This window comes from Melozone crissalis, unplaced genomic scaffold (assembly GCF_028551555.1).
Source record: "Melozone crissalis strain CALT ecotype California unplaced genomic scaffold, PUWL_Pcris_2 ptg000012l_1, whole genome shotgun sequence".
Classification (NCBI taxonomy): Eukaryota; Metazoa; Chordata; class Aves; order Passeriformes; family Passerellidae; genus Melozone; species Melozone crissalis.
The window spans coordinates 13,347,114-13,364,740 of record NW_026535790.1 but is presented as its reverse complement, the minus strand read 5'-3'; the positions used below and the strand labels follow the sequence as shown (position 1 = coordinate 13,364,740).

Here is a 17,627-nt window from a genome sequence, read left to right as displayed (position 1 = left end):
CACCTCAGGCTGGATGGTTGTGGTGGGAATGTAGAAGACAAGCAGAGCCATTCCTTGGGGCAGTTGGGCTGTTGAAGGTGTACATCTGGCTGCAGGACCCTCCCAGATTGTGTGGAAAAAACCTCGGGTTTGTGTCCTGGGGGGATTTAGCGAAGCCTGATAGAATTAAATCCCACTATTGGCTTCTGTCAGTCTTAATGTTTTCCTTCCCTTTTTGCTCCCGAAATCTCTTCTCTCCCTTTGTGTGCCACAGAGCCAGGGAGATGAAAAGGTGCTTCCAGGCTTTCCTGTAGGCCAGCTACAGTGCCTGCTCAGTGGTGCATTACCCACTTACTGGATGATAAAGATTTCTTCTCCATATTTTTATTCCTTTAACCAAACCATCTTTTGAGTTGTCACTGCAGCTTTTGTGTGAGAACAAATGGGTCAAAGCACTGGTCAACCTCGCTGACAGGGTCTTTTTGATCTCCATGGTGTGTCAAGCTGAATCAGGCTTGAAATATAATAACTAAGGGTGAGTGGTTTTGGGCAGGGGTGAGGCTTTTAACCAGCTCTGTGTCCTGTGGTGCAGATATTAATGAACAGTGCCATGAGTGTGGGTGTGCTGTGCAGCAGGACCCACTTAACTAATTGTCACACACTGGAGGCCAACATCCCCCAAAATCCTCAGCGTTGAAGTGGCAACATGCAGGAGATTCAAATGTTACCCTGGCTGTGCCCCAGCTGAAACCCTTTCCTTAGAGCCACGATCTCAGCTCCTTGAAGTGTCTGTTTTGTTGGATTAAAACAGTTGTCTTTTACCAAAGGGATGGCAGGAGGTGGGAGCTGGAAGCTATTAAATGCTCAATGCTAAGATATTTGTTGTTTTCCCTGAAATGATCTTCTTGAAACTTTCAGCTGATGTGAAAGATAAGATGTGGGAGCCCCTCTTAGCAGTGTATCACCTATTCAGCTTTTGTGTGCAGGAGCATTCACACTCAGTCAAAAGCTTCTGGCTCAATATGTCAATACCTGATTAAACCAAAAGAAATGCCCCTGCTTTGAATGTGAAAGCAGAGCTAAAGTAATCGGGCCTTGATAGTGGGTTCATGCTTCAAGCCAGTTCAGATTTCTTAATTAGGGACTGATTTCTGACATCAGGAATATAAATTAGCTGCAATTATGTCTTTGCTGCAGCCTAGCACCTTCTCGTTCCAATAGTTCTACAAATGTTAATTGCTTGTCCTGGCTCTTTTCAGAAGGATCTTATTCTGCAGCTGGGGAAACTGAGGAACATCTTGTGTTACTGGCCCCAGCCAGCACAGCTGCTTGGTGAGGGCTGAGAAAAAGCTGTGGGAGCCTGAATCAGGCTGCCCTTTCAGAAGGGTTTCTGGAGTATTTGTGGTTCTCCACCAATGGGGCATTTGAAAACCCCTTGCTGAGTCTTTTCTGAGCTAAAATATTCAGTTAAACTACACTTACCTGGCAGTTATGACTGTTTGTGGTAGGACCTCAGATATGCTGCATTTACAGGCTATTAGGCAAATGTTCAGCAATTTTAGTGGTTATTTTCTAAGTGCTGTTCTCACCAGACCAGTTTCTAGTGGAATTTGGGCAATGCTGGTGTGATTGCAGGCTTTGTTACAATGAAACCTGCATTCAGAGTTTGTATTCCATGGAGATACACATCTCAAACTTGATTTCGTCTCTGCTTTAATCATGGAATCACAGAATAGTTTGGATTGGAAAGGCCATTAAGATCACCTAGTTCCATCCTCTGCTGTGGTCAGGGACACTTTCTATTGAACCAGGTATTCTGGCTGCTTTAATGTGAAGGTAGCCTGAGAATGGAGGCTTTGATTCAAGTTTGAATCTGTAATATTTTGTTGAGGAAGATATGAACCTTTTATGGGTTTTGTAGGGATTTTTGTGCTGTTTTTTTCCATACATGATTAGTAGCTCATCCATACAAGTTTTGTGTATGTAAACTTAATTATTGAAAGACAAACCCATTTGCTTTTCCTTCTGCAGCCACACAGCTGATTATTTGTCATTTAATTCTCAGTCATTTTCTTGCAGTTTGCTCTAGTCCAGCACCACCCTTTGTCCTTGCAGGGCAGGCTTTGACTGTGACCTCATAATTATCCAATACTAAAAACTGGACAAATGAGAAATGAACCTGAGCTCCCCAGCCCTGAAATAACTATCTTTATCTTTTCAGGCTTTGTAACTTTCTTCTGGAAAACCCAGATTACCCAAAGAAGGAAGGCAGAGTGGTTTTAAACCCCAGCAGCAGCCTGCTTGCCAGCCAAGATGAGACAAAGGCAAGTGAGAGTATCCACATCTCCTGCTGCCTCTGGGCAGTCTGTTCAGCCTGAGTGGACCTTGGGATGTCTGCTTTGATTAGTGTGTGTTTGCAGAGTGCTTGACTGAGCCTGGCTTTCACAGGAGGCCTCTGGGTATGTGTAAGGCAGCGTTAAATAGCAATAATTAGTTGCTTGCAAGATGACTTCCAAGCCTTTCCTGTTTGGCTGTGCCAGAGCTGCACAGTGTCTGCTCCTTTGCCTCCAGCAAGCCCCTCTGCCCTGCCTGCCTGTCACTGCCCCATCTCAAGTGTTCATTTTGATAACTGAGACAAGAATTCCACAATCATTCTGTCATTCATCATGAAGTAGCCTTGGCCCTTGGGTCTCTCTTGTGAGGCCTTTAGGCATTGCCTTGCAGCCTCCTAACTGCAAATCTCCCTACAGATGCTTGATTTTGTGCTTTAAAACATCCATTTAACAAAAAATTCTCTCTGAGCTCCACTCTGAGGGTGTTGTGTGGCCTGGGAGAGATGTTGAATACCTCTTTCTACTCTTGGAAGTGTCTCTCTACCTTGAGCTGGTAAAGTTGCTCACTCTTCATCAGGAACAATTTTCTAAATACTTCTCCTTGCTGTCTCAGGCAGCCACTCACCATGGTTTTAAACAACATTTTACCTTGTGCAGGTCACCTGCAGAGGTGCCTGGGCCAGTAGGCTTTTCACTCACCCTGTGCTAAGGTGCTCAGAGTTGGGTGCCTGAATTTTGGCTGGTCTTGCAGAATGCCCTGATCACTGAGACAGCCATTTGTGACATTCCTGTGTGTATTTACAGCAACCTTTCCATCTTTTTCATTTTCTCCCTAGGTGCCTAAAGTGGACTACTTTGACTTTTCCAAACTCGCCCCCCTTGACCAGCGGTGCTTTATCCAGGCAGCTGATCTCCTCATGGCAGACTTCAAAATGCTGAGCAGCCAGGACATCAAGTGGGCCCTGCATGAGCTCAAGGGGCACTATGCAATCACACGAAAGGTGCTCCAGTTCAAGTCTCTTTTCTTCCCTGGACTTATCTCCCATGTCTGCAGAGAGCACTGAGATGGCTTTGGCCTTGCTGTACCATCTGCTGCTGTGTGGTTATGGGTTTTATAATAATCTTCCTTTCCTTTTAAGAAGTTTTAATCCATTTAGTAGAGATTTTCAAAATTTATTGGCCAGACAGAATGCTGCAGGAAGTTTTTACTTTCCCTAATAGGACTGGGGGAACATGAGCTGGCTCATGGTGGGTGATGCATTAAACTGGGAAGTGTTCCTGTGTGTCGCCACTGAAGTGCAGTATAATTGCCAATAAAACCCTGGCATTTAGTTAAATCTAAAACATTTAGCTGCTGCTGCTGGTTAACTGGCTGCATGGAATTAAGAAGCAGCCTGAGTATCACTGTCCTGTTTTGTCTTGTGACTTGTGGCATGAGTCCTGTATTCCTTATAAAAGAATTTCACTGTCTTGGAGATGCAAAGACATTTGTTTGAAGTATCAGCGAACTGAATGTCAGTGTGGGTTCAAGTTTTTACTTAGATCTGCTCCTCTGATATGCCCTTGCTTGAGCTTGTTTCCCTACTGTTCCAGGACTTAACTAAAACAAAACTTGTTGTATGTTCTCTTGATTGATTGAGCATTGAGCACTTGATTGATTTGAACCTCACCTTTTTAAACAAAAAGCCAAACCCAGCAACAAAAAGAAGCCAAACCAGCTCTGTTTAATGCAGCTGGTGCCCACTTTGGTATTAACAGCTGAGCTGTAATGAAATATCATTCACCTGCTTTGTTTTTGGGGAATAATTACTTTGAGTATATAAAGCAAGGTGAGCAGATGAAAGATGTATATTTGCCTCTCTTTGGAGTGTTTGGCTTCCTAGTTTTGGATCAATCCTATGCCCATGTTTGTACTGTGCTTCAGCTTGAATTAAGTGCTCCTGCTTTCTTCCAGGCCCAGGATTTAAGGCTGTGTGTTGTTTTCTAGGCCTTTTCAGATGCTATCAAAAAGTGGCAGGAGCTGTCTCCCGAAACCAGCGGGAAACGAAAAAGGAGGAAAGAAATGAATCAATATTCCTATATAGACTTCAAATTTGAGCAAGGTAAATGCCAAGCTGTGTGGATTGTGCCCTCTGCATCATTATTGTAAGCAGAACTGGCTTGCAGCTGAAAGCAGCTCTTGAAAGGGGATGTGGTCCCAAAAGAGCTGAGTTTCTGTCAGTGGTATCTGTTTTGGAGATGCTCCTCATTAGCACCTCTGCTTGGTAAAGTGCTGTGAGCTGCTGAAAGTCTGCAGCTGGTGGTGTATGCAGGAAGAAGGATTTAAGCTTTGTTCTGGCTGCTTTATCCCTTCTTATTGAGCCTTTAACTCTGCTTCAGGGGATGTGAAGATTGAGAAGCGCATGTTCTTCCTGGAGAACAAGAGAAGGCACTGGAGGAGCTATGACAGGCTGTCCCTTCTCCCCCCAGTGCTGCTGGAGCAGGAGTTCTATGAGCAGAAAGTCAAAGAGATGGCAGAGGTGAGTGACAGGAGCTGCTTTGATTGTGTGCAAATCTTCAACAACTGCTGAAGTTTTGGCCCTAAACATGAAAAATCTGTCTCTTATAGAAACTCAAACACTGAACCGAGTATCGAATAACTGTTTTCCCCTTCCCTTCCCTACCTGTTACACACGTGTCTCTTTGCAAGAAACTCCATTATAAAGGAAAGAAGCCAAGCACAGAATTTCGTATTTACTTAAATATGCAGCTGCTGCTTGTGCAAACACCATCCTGGAGTGGGGGCTTTTGCTATGAAGTGGTGAAAACTCTACTAATTAACTCTTTCCTCTAATTGTTAGCAGGCTTCTCTGCTGCTTTAGGGCTTGTAATTGCAGCTCAGTGTTGGTGGTGAGGAATGCCCAGCCCAAGGCAGTGTGTCCAGTCACTGTGCCCTCCCCAGGCTGGCAGTCCTGTGGCTCCAGAAGGGTTTGTCCTGTGCTGAGAACTGGGTGTTTTGAAGCAGAACCTGCAATACCCACTGCTGTGTTGTCTTCCTCTCCTAGGCTGAGGAAGGAGTGAATTCACAGCTCTGCACCCACAGTCCTTTCTAAAGTAGCTCCTTAAAGATCCTTGTCTCTTAGGCAGATGGATGAGGTCTCCTTTGAAACAAAAAGCTCACGTTCTCTGGAGGGGCCCATTGGGTGAGATCATCTCTGCCCATGGAAACCTGAACCCCACAAGACAGAATTTGGTTCTTTGTTCTTGCTGTCTTTGCTTCTCCCATCTGTTTTAGCTGAATCATAAATAGCTTAATGGATTGGAGGGATGGGCTGAGTGATGTTACAAGCAGACAGCGAGCCTTTTATGGTGGTTTGTGAGTCCTGAGATAATGTAAATGAGTGGAGAGTTTGGAAAATTGCTCTATCTAGTCTGTAAATACAGATGCACATGTCTCTTGCAGCACGCAGACTTCCTCCTGGCTCTGCAGATGAACGAGGAGCAGTATCAGAAGGTCAGTATCCATATTGTTATAAGTTGAATTAATTCAGCTTGTGCACAGACAGTGCAGTTCCTCCTTCACAGATACTTTTAGCTCTGGAATGGAGCTTTTCTGAAGCTGCATTTTCACTGTGCTGCTTTTGCTGAGCTGGCAAGATGTGTGTAATGTTTGTTGGCTGGCTTTTAGGAAAGGTAGACAGGAGCTGAGGCCAGCAAGACAGTATTGATGCATGTAATGATCTGTAGTAATTCAGCTTGTATCTTCACTGCTCAGAACAAACATTGCAACAGAATAGCATCAGGTTTGCTCTCATTCTTGCCATTATAGCTGTTTCAAACAGATCCATTGTTGTTGGAGCTTGGCCAGTGAGAATACCTTCCTTGTTTGCAGAAGGAATTATTTAAAAACCTGAAAATCAGCTCTTCTAGTTCAGAGAAAATGTAGAGAACAGTTCAGCAGCTGTGCATTGCATTTTGGTTTCAATGTTCATTTTCCTTTCAAACTTTGGAAAAGTGGGCTATACTTTTACTTTCTAGCAGTGGCAAACTTCTCCACCTCCACCAAACAGCTAAGAGGCCAAGGCAGGGTCTGCCCAGGCAGATGGTAAATGTTCCTTTAGAGGGTAACAGATCTGAATCTTGGTTTTCCCCATGAGAGTGGTGTGCACACTCAGGCTGCTTCCCTGTGACTGCAGCTTCCCAAACCCAAAATGCTGCTCTGCCTGTGAGCTAAGAATTATTAATCACTGCATGTTCTTTAGCTTTTTGGAACCTGTCAAGTAGGACATGTAACCACAAAATGACTTAAAACTGAGTTTCTGGTTGCACTTAGGGAATCTGGACCACCAAATAAGATATCTAATGGAGTGGTGTATATCTGCAGCTTTTTTTAGCATTAATGCTGGCAGTTTTTTCTGCCTTGCAGTTGTGTGTGTGTTGCTATAGCTGTTGATGTTTTGGTGCTGGTTCCTCTGGTGGCTGCAGGACGGGCAGATGATCGAGTGCCGCTGCTGCTACGGGGAGTTTGCCTTCGAGGAGCTGACTCAGTGTGCAGATGGTCACTTGTTCTGCAAGGAGTGCCTAATTAAATATGCTCAGGAGGCAGTTTTTGGCTCTGGGAAGGTAAGGATTTCACAACTGCACAAGGGGGAAATGGGTAATTGCTCTTGGGAGATGACATTGTTGTTTGTGTAGTGTTGTTACTTAAAACAGATGTAACTGCACTTCCAAGGAAATACTTGAATGGAATGGTGTCCTGAGATCCAAGTCAGTCTTGCCATCAAGTGAAGCCAACAACTTCACAATGTGATCTTTGCACAGGATTTCAGGGTTACTAACCTCTTTTTTTTTTTTTCCCTCTATGCTTAGCAATTTGATTGTTAGAAAAACTTTATACAACGCTCATAGTAAAACAATAACTTGTTTGGCTTTTATTTTCTACTAAATAAACCAGTGGTATCTGTACAGAGAACAATTATCTCTGACTTGGCCTCTCTCCTTCTACCTAAGAGTGTTTCTCCTTCATAATATCACTGTGATCCCAACTTAATTGGGGGGTTAGTTCCTCTATGGTACTACTAACCTCCTTGGTCTCTCATTTAGCTAGCAATTATCCTGGTACTTAGCTGAGTTATAAACAAGTCATTAACCTACTCTGAAGTGTGTCTGCTCCTTTGCCTCAGGATATGATGCTCCAACTGTGGGATGCTGTTGTACTCTGGGATCCATTTCATGTAAATGTATAAACTGGCAGCTATATTTCATATGACTTTATTGAAAAGAATGTAGTGTGTGAGTGCTGGTTCTCAGCAGAGACTGAACAATAATAACAGGCTGATAAATGGTCACAGTGAACTTGGAATGAATTGTGGTCCTAGCTGGCAACAGCATCTTCCTGCCCAGTGCTTGTTTGAGGCCTGATTTGTCTAATTAGGCTTGTTCTTTCCGTGGTGAGGCCATTCTCTGGCAGTCAGGTGGATTTAGATGAGATATTGAGAAAAAATTTTTGTTATGGGGCACTGGCACAGGTTACCCAGAGAAGTTGCAGATGCTCCATCCCTGGAAGTGTTCAAGGCCAAGCTGGACAGGGCTTGGAGCAAGCTGGGAGCTGTCCCTGTCCATGACAGGGATTTAGAACTGGATGATTTTTAAAGTCCCAAAACCCAAGTCATTCTGAGATCTGCTGACTTCAGCCCTTGCTCTGTCTGAGCAAGGCTCTGCACTGGAAATGCTCTTTGCTTGGAAATGTTCTGGATCCTGAGTTGCTCTTTGCTAATGTCATGCTGAACCTGAGCCCTCTTTCCAACCCCAGTCAGAGCTGAGCTGCATGGAAGGCAGCTGCACGTGTTCCTTCCCCACCAGTGAGCTGGAGAAGGTGCTCCCAGAGAACATCCTCTGCAAATACTACGAGCGCAAGGCCGAGGAGGAGGTGGCTGCTGCCTGTGCAGATGAGCTCGTCAGGTGAGTGTCCCACAGAGAGTGCTGCACTTACTGCTGTGCAAAATTGTTCCCTGGAACTCTACTTTTGTGCTGACTCTGAGATAGGTAGATTTTAAAGAGCTGGATTATAAATTCAGTCTTCTGCCTTCCCAGTTCTGTTTTTATTCTGCCTTTGACTAGGAGCAGATTAAAATTCAATAGACTTGTCTCCCCCAAGACTTGCTTGCCAGCTCTGTGCTGATCCACTAAATTACATGGTCAAAAGCAGTGCTGAGCATATAATATTTTGATTGCAAACGGGGAAGCGATTGAAGAAATATGAGCAAAAAGGCAATAGTCAGCACATCCTGGCAACAGGCAATGGGTTGGCAGCCTTAGCAACTTCCATGCAGCTATTTGACTAAATCAGCTTTCAGCAAAGCTATGTTTGACACTCTGCATTAATGGCATCTTGTTTTGGGTTACAGGTGTCCCTTCTGTAACTTCCCAGCTCTACTGGACAGCGATGTGAAGCGGTTCAGCTGCCCCAATCCCCGCTGCAGAAAGGTAATTGGGGCTTGCTTCACATTTGGTTTCTTCTGAAGTGTTGGACAGGAGTGCTGGGAGGACAACTCACCCTTCCTACTAGCAGTATCTCATGTGACTGCATAGGGCAGCAAAGTGTTTGCTGGACCCTACTGATCTTCTATAAAACTGGGTGCCTGGACAGGTGAATTTCAGGGCACTGTTGATAGAGGAGGAGTCCTGTCTTTTCTTTGAAGGTATTGGCTAAAAAAGCCTAATACTTACTTTGGGGGAGAAATCTGTTTATGAAATATACTCAATTCCATTTTAGATCCTGATCTCCAGATAGGTTTTGTTATCATTTGCCCTTCACAATGGGGAAAGGAATGTCCTGGTGTTGGGGCAGGGAGGTTTGCTAGGCACTAGGTGGCAATGTTGATTCATGTTTAAATCTCAGGTTTTTTCTAACTGTTTTTGCAAAAGCTGAGCTGTTTTCAAAATGTACAAATGTCAGCACTAAAAAACAGAATTTAGGTTTGAAAAACATGAACCCTTCAATGGGCAAAATGAATTGAAGTTGCTTTTTCCCTAAAATGTGTAATGCAGCAGAGTGATCATGTAAGAGGGATCAGTGCTGAAATGTTCCTTTCCTACTGCTTCACTCTTTCATTTCCTTCCTAGTGTACTGTCTGTTCCCCCCCTCCCTGGGGTTACAGCATTCCAGTGGGCTGGATTTCTGGTTTCCTGGACAGCTTGTGTTGATTCATTAGCTGAAAATCTGCTGAGTAGCTTTGTGCTCTTCTTAGAAGTCTTTAACGACTTCAGGATTTGAAGTCGAGGGTGAGGAATTTGGATAGCAGGATGTGGTGTCTCAGCATCAGCTGCAGTGGTTCTTCATATTCCTGTTATCTCCTCTGTCTCCAGAATGAAGAATTTCAGTTAATGCTCTTGCTTGCAGGAAATGGTTGCCCTAAGGGAGGAAAGGGCTAATCTAGTGAACTCCACAGAGCTTGGAGAGGATGCACTGGCTTTGCTAACAGTGCCTCTGGTGATGACTGATCCTGGAAGGAGTCCCTCTCTGGTTGGAAGGACTGCACTCACATAGCTGAACCTAAAGCAAGGGGAAAGTCAAAATGTGTCTCTCCTAAAATCTCAGAGTGCTTTGAGGGTGGGGAGAGGAGGACCAGATGGGGGACCTGTTGTATCCCTGTGCCCCATCACCTGGATCCTTTGTCTGGCTTTGGGAGTTTGTGTTGATACCCTCGGGGTCTCCATTAAATCTTGCAGGGAGGTTCATTCATATTTGGGCCAGCTATGGGTATGCTGTAAAGCAAGTGATGTGAACCAGCTGCAAGCCCTTTGTGTCTGTGTGCTGGGCTCAACAGTAAGAGCTCTACACATACGCAGGTCACTGCCTGTGCATCTCACCTGTAGTTCCAGGTGCACCTTGCAGGGGCCCAAATGTGGCTAATGGTAACTTGAGCAATGGGCAGAGCTGCCCTGCCCCTGTGAGTGCCCAGCTGCACGGGGAGCATGCAGATGAGCTGGCACCATCTGCCAGGGCCACTGTGGCTCCAGCTGTGTGGCACCAAGTTTGGCTCCTGGTTAGTGACCAGGGCTTGGATCATAATATGACAAACAGCAGGGTGGAGGAAAAACTTAGTTAGCCAAGGAAAAAGATCAGTTCTCTCTGAGCGACCCTACAGTGCATTCTGTGTGTGTGCAGTCTGAGCTGGTGCTGGGACAGAGGCAGCTTTCACTCAGATTTGGCTGAGTATTGAGGTTTTGCTGACTGCACATGGAGCCAGGCTTCCTGGTGACAGCAGGGTTTTCCAGGCCTCCATCTTGGAGGGATCCCTGCATGGAAGCAGCTCTCAAATTTCTCATCTCTAAGGATGCACGTTCCTCCTCCCAGCACTACAGAGCAACCCAAAACTGGCAACTGTGGTAGAACAAGGAAAGGCACATGTTGCTGGCTGAGTTGTGCAGCACTGGGAGGTGAGGATGCACTTCTGCATGGTGGGGGAAGTGCTGTTTTCCCCCAGAAAAGGAAGTCCATCCTCTGTGCTCAGCCTCCCTCCTCCCAAGACCCCACACTGCTGAAGACAAGGCTTTTGTTCCCAGCTGCTGCTGCCGGCCCTGGCGCCGTGTTGTGGGAGAGGGAGATGGTTTCCCTTCTTTGCAGTCTCAGCACAAAGCACTGCAGGGCTTTCAGCCAGCAAGAGATGGGGAGCTGAAAGCTGCCGTTGCCATGGAAATAATGCATGCACGGAGCAGCAGAGAGCTTGAAACCCCCAGCACTCCTTTCAGAGCCAGGCCACATTGCAGGGACTTGCTTTTCCAAGAGTTTGCCTTAAAACTCCTTTTCACAGCATGGAATTTTTATTGCTTTATGGTACCCAGTTGTCTGGGTCTGTGCTGAGATGATGGCATGTGGCTGCATGGTGTGGGATGGCATTGTCCTTGGCTTGGGCAGCTGCTGTTCCTGTGCATCCACAGTGGGTTTGGGGACTGCCTTGAGCATCGATGTGCCTATCTCAGATGGATAAAATTTCTGCTCTTTCATCTTCAGCTTAGGCTCTCTGGCCACCAGCAATCCTCATGTTGTTTTAATTAGCAGCACTGAGACTTTGTGTTTTAGGGCACGCCTTATTAAGCCGTTCCATGTCTCGGGATTGATTTGGAGGTGCTGCCTAGGAACAGATGCACCCAGCTGCTTTTAGCCTTCATTTTCTGCTGGAAGTGGGGCAGGTTTAAACTTGCACTGAGCTGTGCCTGAACACAGCCACTCTTAGCAGGGCACCACCAGCACCCGTGATGAGCGTGAGTCACGCTGTGTGGTTTGCATGGCTCTGAGAGGAGGGGGCTTGCTGAAATAAATTACTGCTTGATCAACAAGACCTAAATTTGCAGAGGGAGGTGAGGGGGATCCTGTGATTCTGTGATCTCTGTACCTGGTACAGCAAGGCACATGCAGCTGCTTGTGGTTCAGAGGTGGGTAACACTGCTTAGGAGTGTTTTATGGAGTGCAGGGGGAACTGTTTGTGTAATCCAGCACCCAGCAGCAGGGGATGTGTTCAGGATGACACAGCTGTCCAAGGATGTCATCCAACACATACCACAGGGCCCATTACTTCTGTGCTAAAGGCTGGGCCATGCTGCCCAGAGCTGCCCTGCCCGACTCCAGATGTGCTGTGGATTTAGGCTTAAACTGTATCAGGATTTGTAGCTGGCAGGGTGCGTGTGCAACATGGAAAAAAAGATTGTCCTGGTTGGAGAAATTGAGCTTGTCCAGAATGCCTCAGAGTAGGATATACATATGGAGAATTACTTAATTCTCCTTGTTTTGCAACATGTTTTCCCAGCTGTTGAAGTCTGCTGTCTCATTCAGCTTCCTGACAGCAGCACAAACATTTTGAAAGTCCCGTGGCCCCATCTCATTCTCTGTTCAGACATTCTTATTGCTATTATCCATATGTTTTTCCTTGAGCCTGTTTCTTTGGATTTGATTGTTGCTTGGAGCTTAGCCTCACAGCATTAGTACAGAGCAGAGCCAAAGGTGGCATTTGCTGTGGCAGACCCCTTGCTAATTTCTTCTTGGTGGCAATGGTCTTAAGTTCCAGCTTCTGTTTAAATTCCCATCCTCCTGTGTCTTTTAGAAAATTTGCTGGGACAAGGAAGAGAAGGAAGTGTGGTGAGGATCACCTTGTTATAGAATGGTTTGAGTTGAAAGAATCCTTAAACACCATTCATTTTCACACCTCCACCATGGGCAGGGACATTTTCCACTAGACCAGATTGCTTAGGGCTCTGTCTTGGCCGTGAACACTTCCAGGGATAGGGCTTGGGAATGGAGCACTCATGCCTGTGTCTGCTTGGATCTGGAGACCTGTCTCCCACGTGTCCATGTCAGCAGAATTCTCTAAGCTATCTCTTCATGGCTCTGCATCCCTGACACCTCCTGCTCTGGATCTCTCCGCTGCGCCCTTTTTAAACTCGCAGCGCGCATGGGAACTCTCTGGGTGCTCTCAGTGCCAAAACCACAACAAATGGCGAGTTTCCGTCTGTCAGCTCGGCTCAGCCCGGCTCAGGCTCTCCACGGCTGGGCAGGCGATTTTCATTTTTCTTCCATAAAAGGACATTGAGGCTCGGCTGCAGCCGCGGGGCCGGGGCCGAGCGCGGGCAGGGCGAGCACGATGCTATCGGAGCCTCCTTCCCTATTTCCACACAGGGATGAGCCCGAGGGAGGGAGGGACCAAGGTCCGAGGTGGGGTTGAGGTGATTGTAGGCAGCAGATAACACCCCAGTAGGTTTTATTGCCAGGTTCTAAAGGGAGGTAGATAACAGGAGAGAGTTTGTGGTAGAGCAAACCTTAAAAGTACAGTCCTGTGGAGGGCGGGCACGTGCGCTGAGCCATCGAGGTGGGGAGAGTCAGAATTGCCTGGGGAGTGCTGAGGGTTGGGAGATCTTCTCATCCCCAGATTTATGCTGGGCAAGCTGCTTATCCTGGGAGGAAACTGCAAGGGGAATGAGGGAAGGCAACATGCTGGGGGTATTGTCTTACGCCTTAATTTTTGCAGTGTGCTCGTAATGGGCAGGAGCAGTTGCAAGAATTGAGTGGTGCCAGCAGTAAGTTGATCCTAAATGCCCCTTTCCAGAGAAGGAGCCCCAAATCACTGCTTGCCAAATTGTCACCCTTTTGGACACGTAGGAAAGGGCTGTAGAAGCTTTGAGACTACCCCACCTGGAAAGAGGGTAGGAGTGGGCTGGGTTAATTGCTGTGGTGGGGTGTGGGGGCTCCATCAGTGGGAGCTCAGGTGCTGCTGCTGCTTTAACAAGGTCAAGTCTGTTTATGCAGTGGTATGTGGAAATGCTTCACTTGATAAATGAGTCTGACAGGAGGAGAGGGTGAGGCCCAGCCTGGAAATGGACCTGAGGAAAGAGGTCAGATTAAATGGGGTATCTGTCTCTTGCAGGGAAAAAAAAACTTGCTGAAAGCAGGAACTCAGACTAGTCCCTTTAAAAATGGACTGTGTAAGTCAGTGCAATTTTGAGCAACAAAGCTTACTCCTTGTAAAAATGGCTTGCTTTCTGCCTTGTACAGCAATATCCAGCAAGTGAAAAGCCAATTGAAAAGGCTGTTCACTGACCAGTGAGTGCCTCTGTGTCAGGCCCGTATGAAGTAGCAGTGCTGCCTTCCATTCATAGCTTTGTCCTTTGCTGGGGAAAGGTTCAGAAGTAATAAACTGAGCACAGCTTCCTGTGGAGATGGAAATTTAAGCTTCAGCATCTTGTTTAGCCTTTTGTCCTTGGGCACAGGGAGCCTGCAACTGTTTTGGCAAAGGGAACACTGAGAGAGGCAGCACTTGTGGTGGTCAGTTCTGATTTATGATGACTGTCTTTGGAGATAGGTGATGGATTCCATGAAGAATTGGATAAGAACACCCTGAGTGGGCTGTGAAGGACTGTTGGCTCCCTTGAATGTGGAGAGTTGGTGGAGTGGCCTCGTAGCCAAACTCCTGGGGCTGGAAGGACCCTGAAAGCTGTAGTTGTGCTGAGGCTGAGATGAGCTGGCAGCTTTGCCATTTCCTCCTCAATCCCTTTGAAAATGAAAGGGACAAGAGGGTTTTCTTCTGTCTCATGCAGACAAGAGTGGGAGTAATGTAACATAGTCACCCTAACAACAGGGAGAAACCCTAAATCTCTGTATGGACCAAAGTGCTCAGATTCCTTCACTTGTTTGATTTTTTTAAACAGTGAAGCAACTCTGCTCAGTCACTTGTGTGTCCCCACAGCAGGGTAGCAGTGCCATCGAGTGTTCTGGGACTGCTGTGAGCTCTGTGCAGGTCCTTTCACAGCAGTTTAAGGTTAAAACCCTGCCTGGTGTATTTCAGAATGCTGGAGCAGGGTTATCATTTTGCTGCTGCAGTGGAAATGGATGTTGGAGCGATGGAAAAAGGCTGTTCCCAAGGCAAATTAAAAACATTGTTCTGACCTAACTCAAGAAGTTCTATCTTCCTTCTCTTTCCTCCCCCTCACATTCCTGTCGTAGTAATCACTGATCTCTAACCTCAGCTTCATCTGCCACAGCTAACCACTTAAAAAATGCACTTAAAAAACCCCATACACCTCATTTTGCTGTACCTTAGTGCTTCCAGGACAGAGTTATCTTTGAAGGGGCGTGAGTCAGCAGCAGAGGTTTGGAATAGAACTGAGGCAGGGCACTGAGGACTCCCTGGGATGGCCTAACCTGGTGCAGGGAGTGTGGGGAGGTGTTTTGCTTCTCCTTTCTGTTTGCACATAAACAGATTTCAGCAGATGACACAGTCATCAGACGTCCTGAGCTAACACAAGGCTGCTGCAGATAATGGCCATTCTGGAGGCTGTCAGTGGAGTTTGTTTCCTAATTTGGTCACAGTGTGCTCAGGGCTGGCCTGCTCTCCTTTTTCCTTTTTTCTCTTTTTTTTTTTTTTTTCTTTTTAAAAACACCCATCCTTTTCTCTCATTGTTGTGGAGGGGAAGCTGTTTGTATCTGAGAACCTCCAGCTTCTCTCACTTCCTCTCCACAGAGGAAGTGATACTTGAAAGGCCCACACCACCATGCAGTTCTGAAGCTGATCTTTCCTTTTTTTTTTCCTTCCTTTGCCATTCTTCTGTGTGTTAATCTCAATGCTGGGTGTTTGTGCTTTCTGGGTAGTCATCCAAGCCCTTTGTGCTGGAGAACTTTGGAGTAGTTTAAGTGTCAGAATGAGCTGTGCTGCAGTTAAATTATAACATTGATTAGCTTGATTTATTGAAATCTATATTTCAAGAGGGAGTGACATGTGTGATTTCAGGTAATGGAAAGAAGAGCACATGTGTTGCTTTGTACATCATCACTCACAAGAGGCCTGGTACCCTGTAGGAAGCTGTAAATGCCAAACAGGAGAGAAGACCTTTCAGAATGAGTTCAGTTGTCTTACAAATATTCCTGTAGCAGATCCCTGCTGTTCAGTGTTGGAGCAGAGTCAGCCCCAAACCACCTTCCTGGCATGCAGAGACACTTCAGCCCTTCACTCTTCATGTGAGTTCTCATTCTGCCATAGGAACAGCCAAGGAATCATCACCAAACCTGTAGGCTCCTTTATTGCTTTGGTTCTGTGCTGGGCTTAGCAGTAAAAGGAGAACATAAAAGGTAAAAAACCAAGTTCCCAGGTGATGCAGTTGAGGATGCAGCTCCAGCAGCTTTATTCAGTGTCATGGGGAGGATTGTGTGCCTTGGGGGGGTGAAGCTGTTGCTCTCGAGGGAGCTGCTGTCAGTCAGAGGAGATTCCCAAGCCTTGGAAGCCTGGGGAGATGCTGGGTTACCTGTTCAAACCCAGCTCTATTTTGGGTTCACAGGACATGTCATCAACAGCTCCAGCAGAGCCTGGGGTTAAGGTGTGGCCAGAGCAGATGGATTAGTGGCATTAAAGGTTTGGCTGTAGATGGGCAGGTACAGGCTGGTCTCAACAGAAATTCTCTGCAGGGAGGAAATTTCAGTGTGTGTCATGTGTGAGTCCCAGGTTAGCGCTGACCTCTGAAACATGAGTAACGGGGAAATGGGAACACTGAGTGGTGAGGCAGCAGGTCTGGAGGGGCAAAGGGAAGGTGAAACACAGGTTTACTTCTAATTTAGTAAAAATCACCTCTGTGTGTCATTCCTATTTGCATATTATCCTCTAATTAGCCATGACTGACTCACCCACCACTTCCACCTGAAAGGAATGATGTGTTTTGAAGTGTATGGTTTATAATCTCAGTAGGCCAGCGATTCTCTTCCTCTTCTCCTCTCCCCTTCCAATGTCCCCCAAAATGCATTCTCTTATTGCTTTTAACCTTCAAGCCTCTTTTCTTCTGCTCTCTCTCTGTTACTACTCTTGCATTATTAATGGACTGTAGCAACTCAGCCAGAACACTGACATTACTAATTACTACTTGTACCAGAGGAATGGGGAGCAAGATAGAAACTGGGTCAGGAAATGTTGTCATCATAAAATGACAACATCAGAACTGGAGAGCAGAACTGTGTGTATGGGCAGGTTTGCATTGGAAATGCCTCCTTCACCCTGGAGCACACCTGGGCACACTTACCATGCACATCCTCCTTGCTTATTTGCTGTGGGCAGTTGGGAGAAGCATCTCAGGCACAGAGAAGGGTTAATGGACCTGTAATTTCCAGCAGCAGAGAATTGGAGTGATGGGTTGTGTTCTGCCTGGCAGCACTTCAGGCATCACAAAATTCACGTGTGCCTTGTTGCTGTAGCAGGAAGCCCCTTCCCCTGCTGGTGTCAAAGGCTGAGGAGGCAAAGTGGCTGCATTTATTTTTGCATTCAGTGAGAGCCTGTCATGCTCAGTGCATTCAGATTGTCCTTGGTAGCACCAAGGGCATCCCACAGCAGCAAACAGCTCACTCTGCTCCATGTGAGAGAATACAGCTTCTATTAAACCAGAACATTGTTTTAGGGATGCAGCAATTAACCTATGAATATTGGGCATGAGGAATTGCTTGCTTCTGGTTAATGGAGCTGTGTCTCTTCACTCAATTGGGCAAAGCATCCTCTTGGGAATCTGGCATCCCTTGGAGGCCTGGTGTGAACAGTTGACTGTTGTGTTAGCTTTCCCCTTGAGAGGGGGGCACGTGTGAAGATGGCAGTGTCATTGAGTGTAAAATGTGTCGACTCTCATGGTAAGTGACAGTCAGAGAAGGTCATCTCTAAACACACAGCATTGTCTTTGTACAGTCACAACAGCTAAAATGCATTGGTCAGCAGTAAACTACAAACCCAGCAGTGATCAGAGTGTGCTGGCAAATGTCCCTCTCCCAAAAACATGCTTACAAAGAAAATGGACCAACTAAAGGCTGCTCCCTCC

The 17,627-nt window shown here is 46.3% G+C and overlaps 1 protein-coding gene across 2 annotated transcripts in view; it reads left to right on the top strand.

The window, feature by feature from the left end:
- The window catches only part of RNF216 (ring finger protein 216), a 73,503-nt gene that overhangs the window by 20,409 nt on the left and 35,467 nt on the right, over positions 1–17,627 (top strand). For both annotated transcript variants that reach the window (XM_054270714.1, XM_054270713.1), the window contains 8 exons: positions 2,201–2,303; positions 3,149–3,313; positions 4,300–4,414; positions 4,692–4,831; positions 5,755–5,805; positions 6,777–6,914; positions 8,104–8,252; positions 8,699–8,777. In XM_054270714.1, the coding sequence (XP_054126689.1) occupies positions 2,201–2,303; positions 3,149–3,313; positions 4,300–4,414; positions 4,692–4,831; positions 5,755–5,805; positions 6,777–6,914; positions 8,104–8,252; positions 8,699–8,777 (940 nt within the window). The remainder of the gene's footprint in view (positions 1–2,200; positions 2,304–3,148; positions 3,314–4,299; positions 4,415–4,691; positions 4,832–5,754; positions 5,806–6,776; positions 6,915–8,103; positions 8,253–8,698; positions 8,778–17,627) is intronic.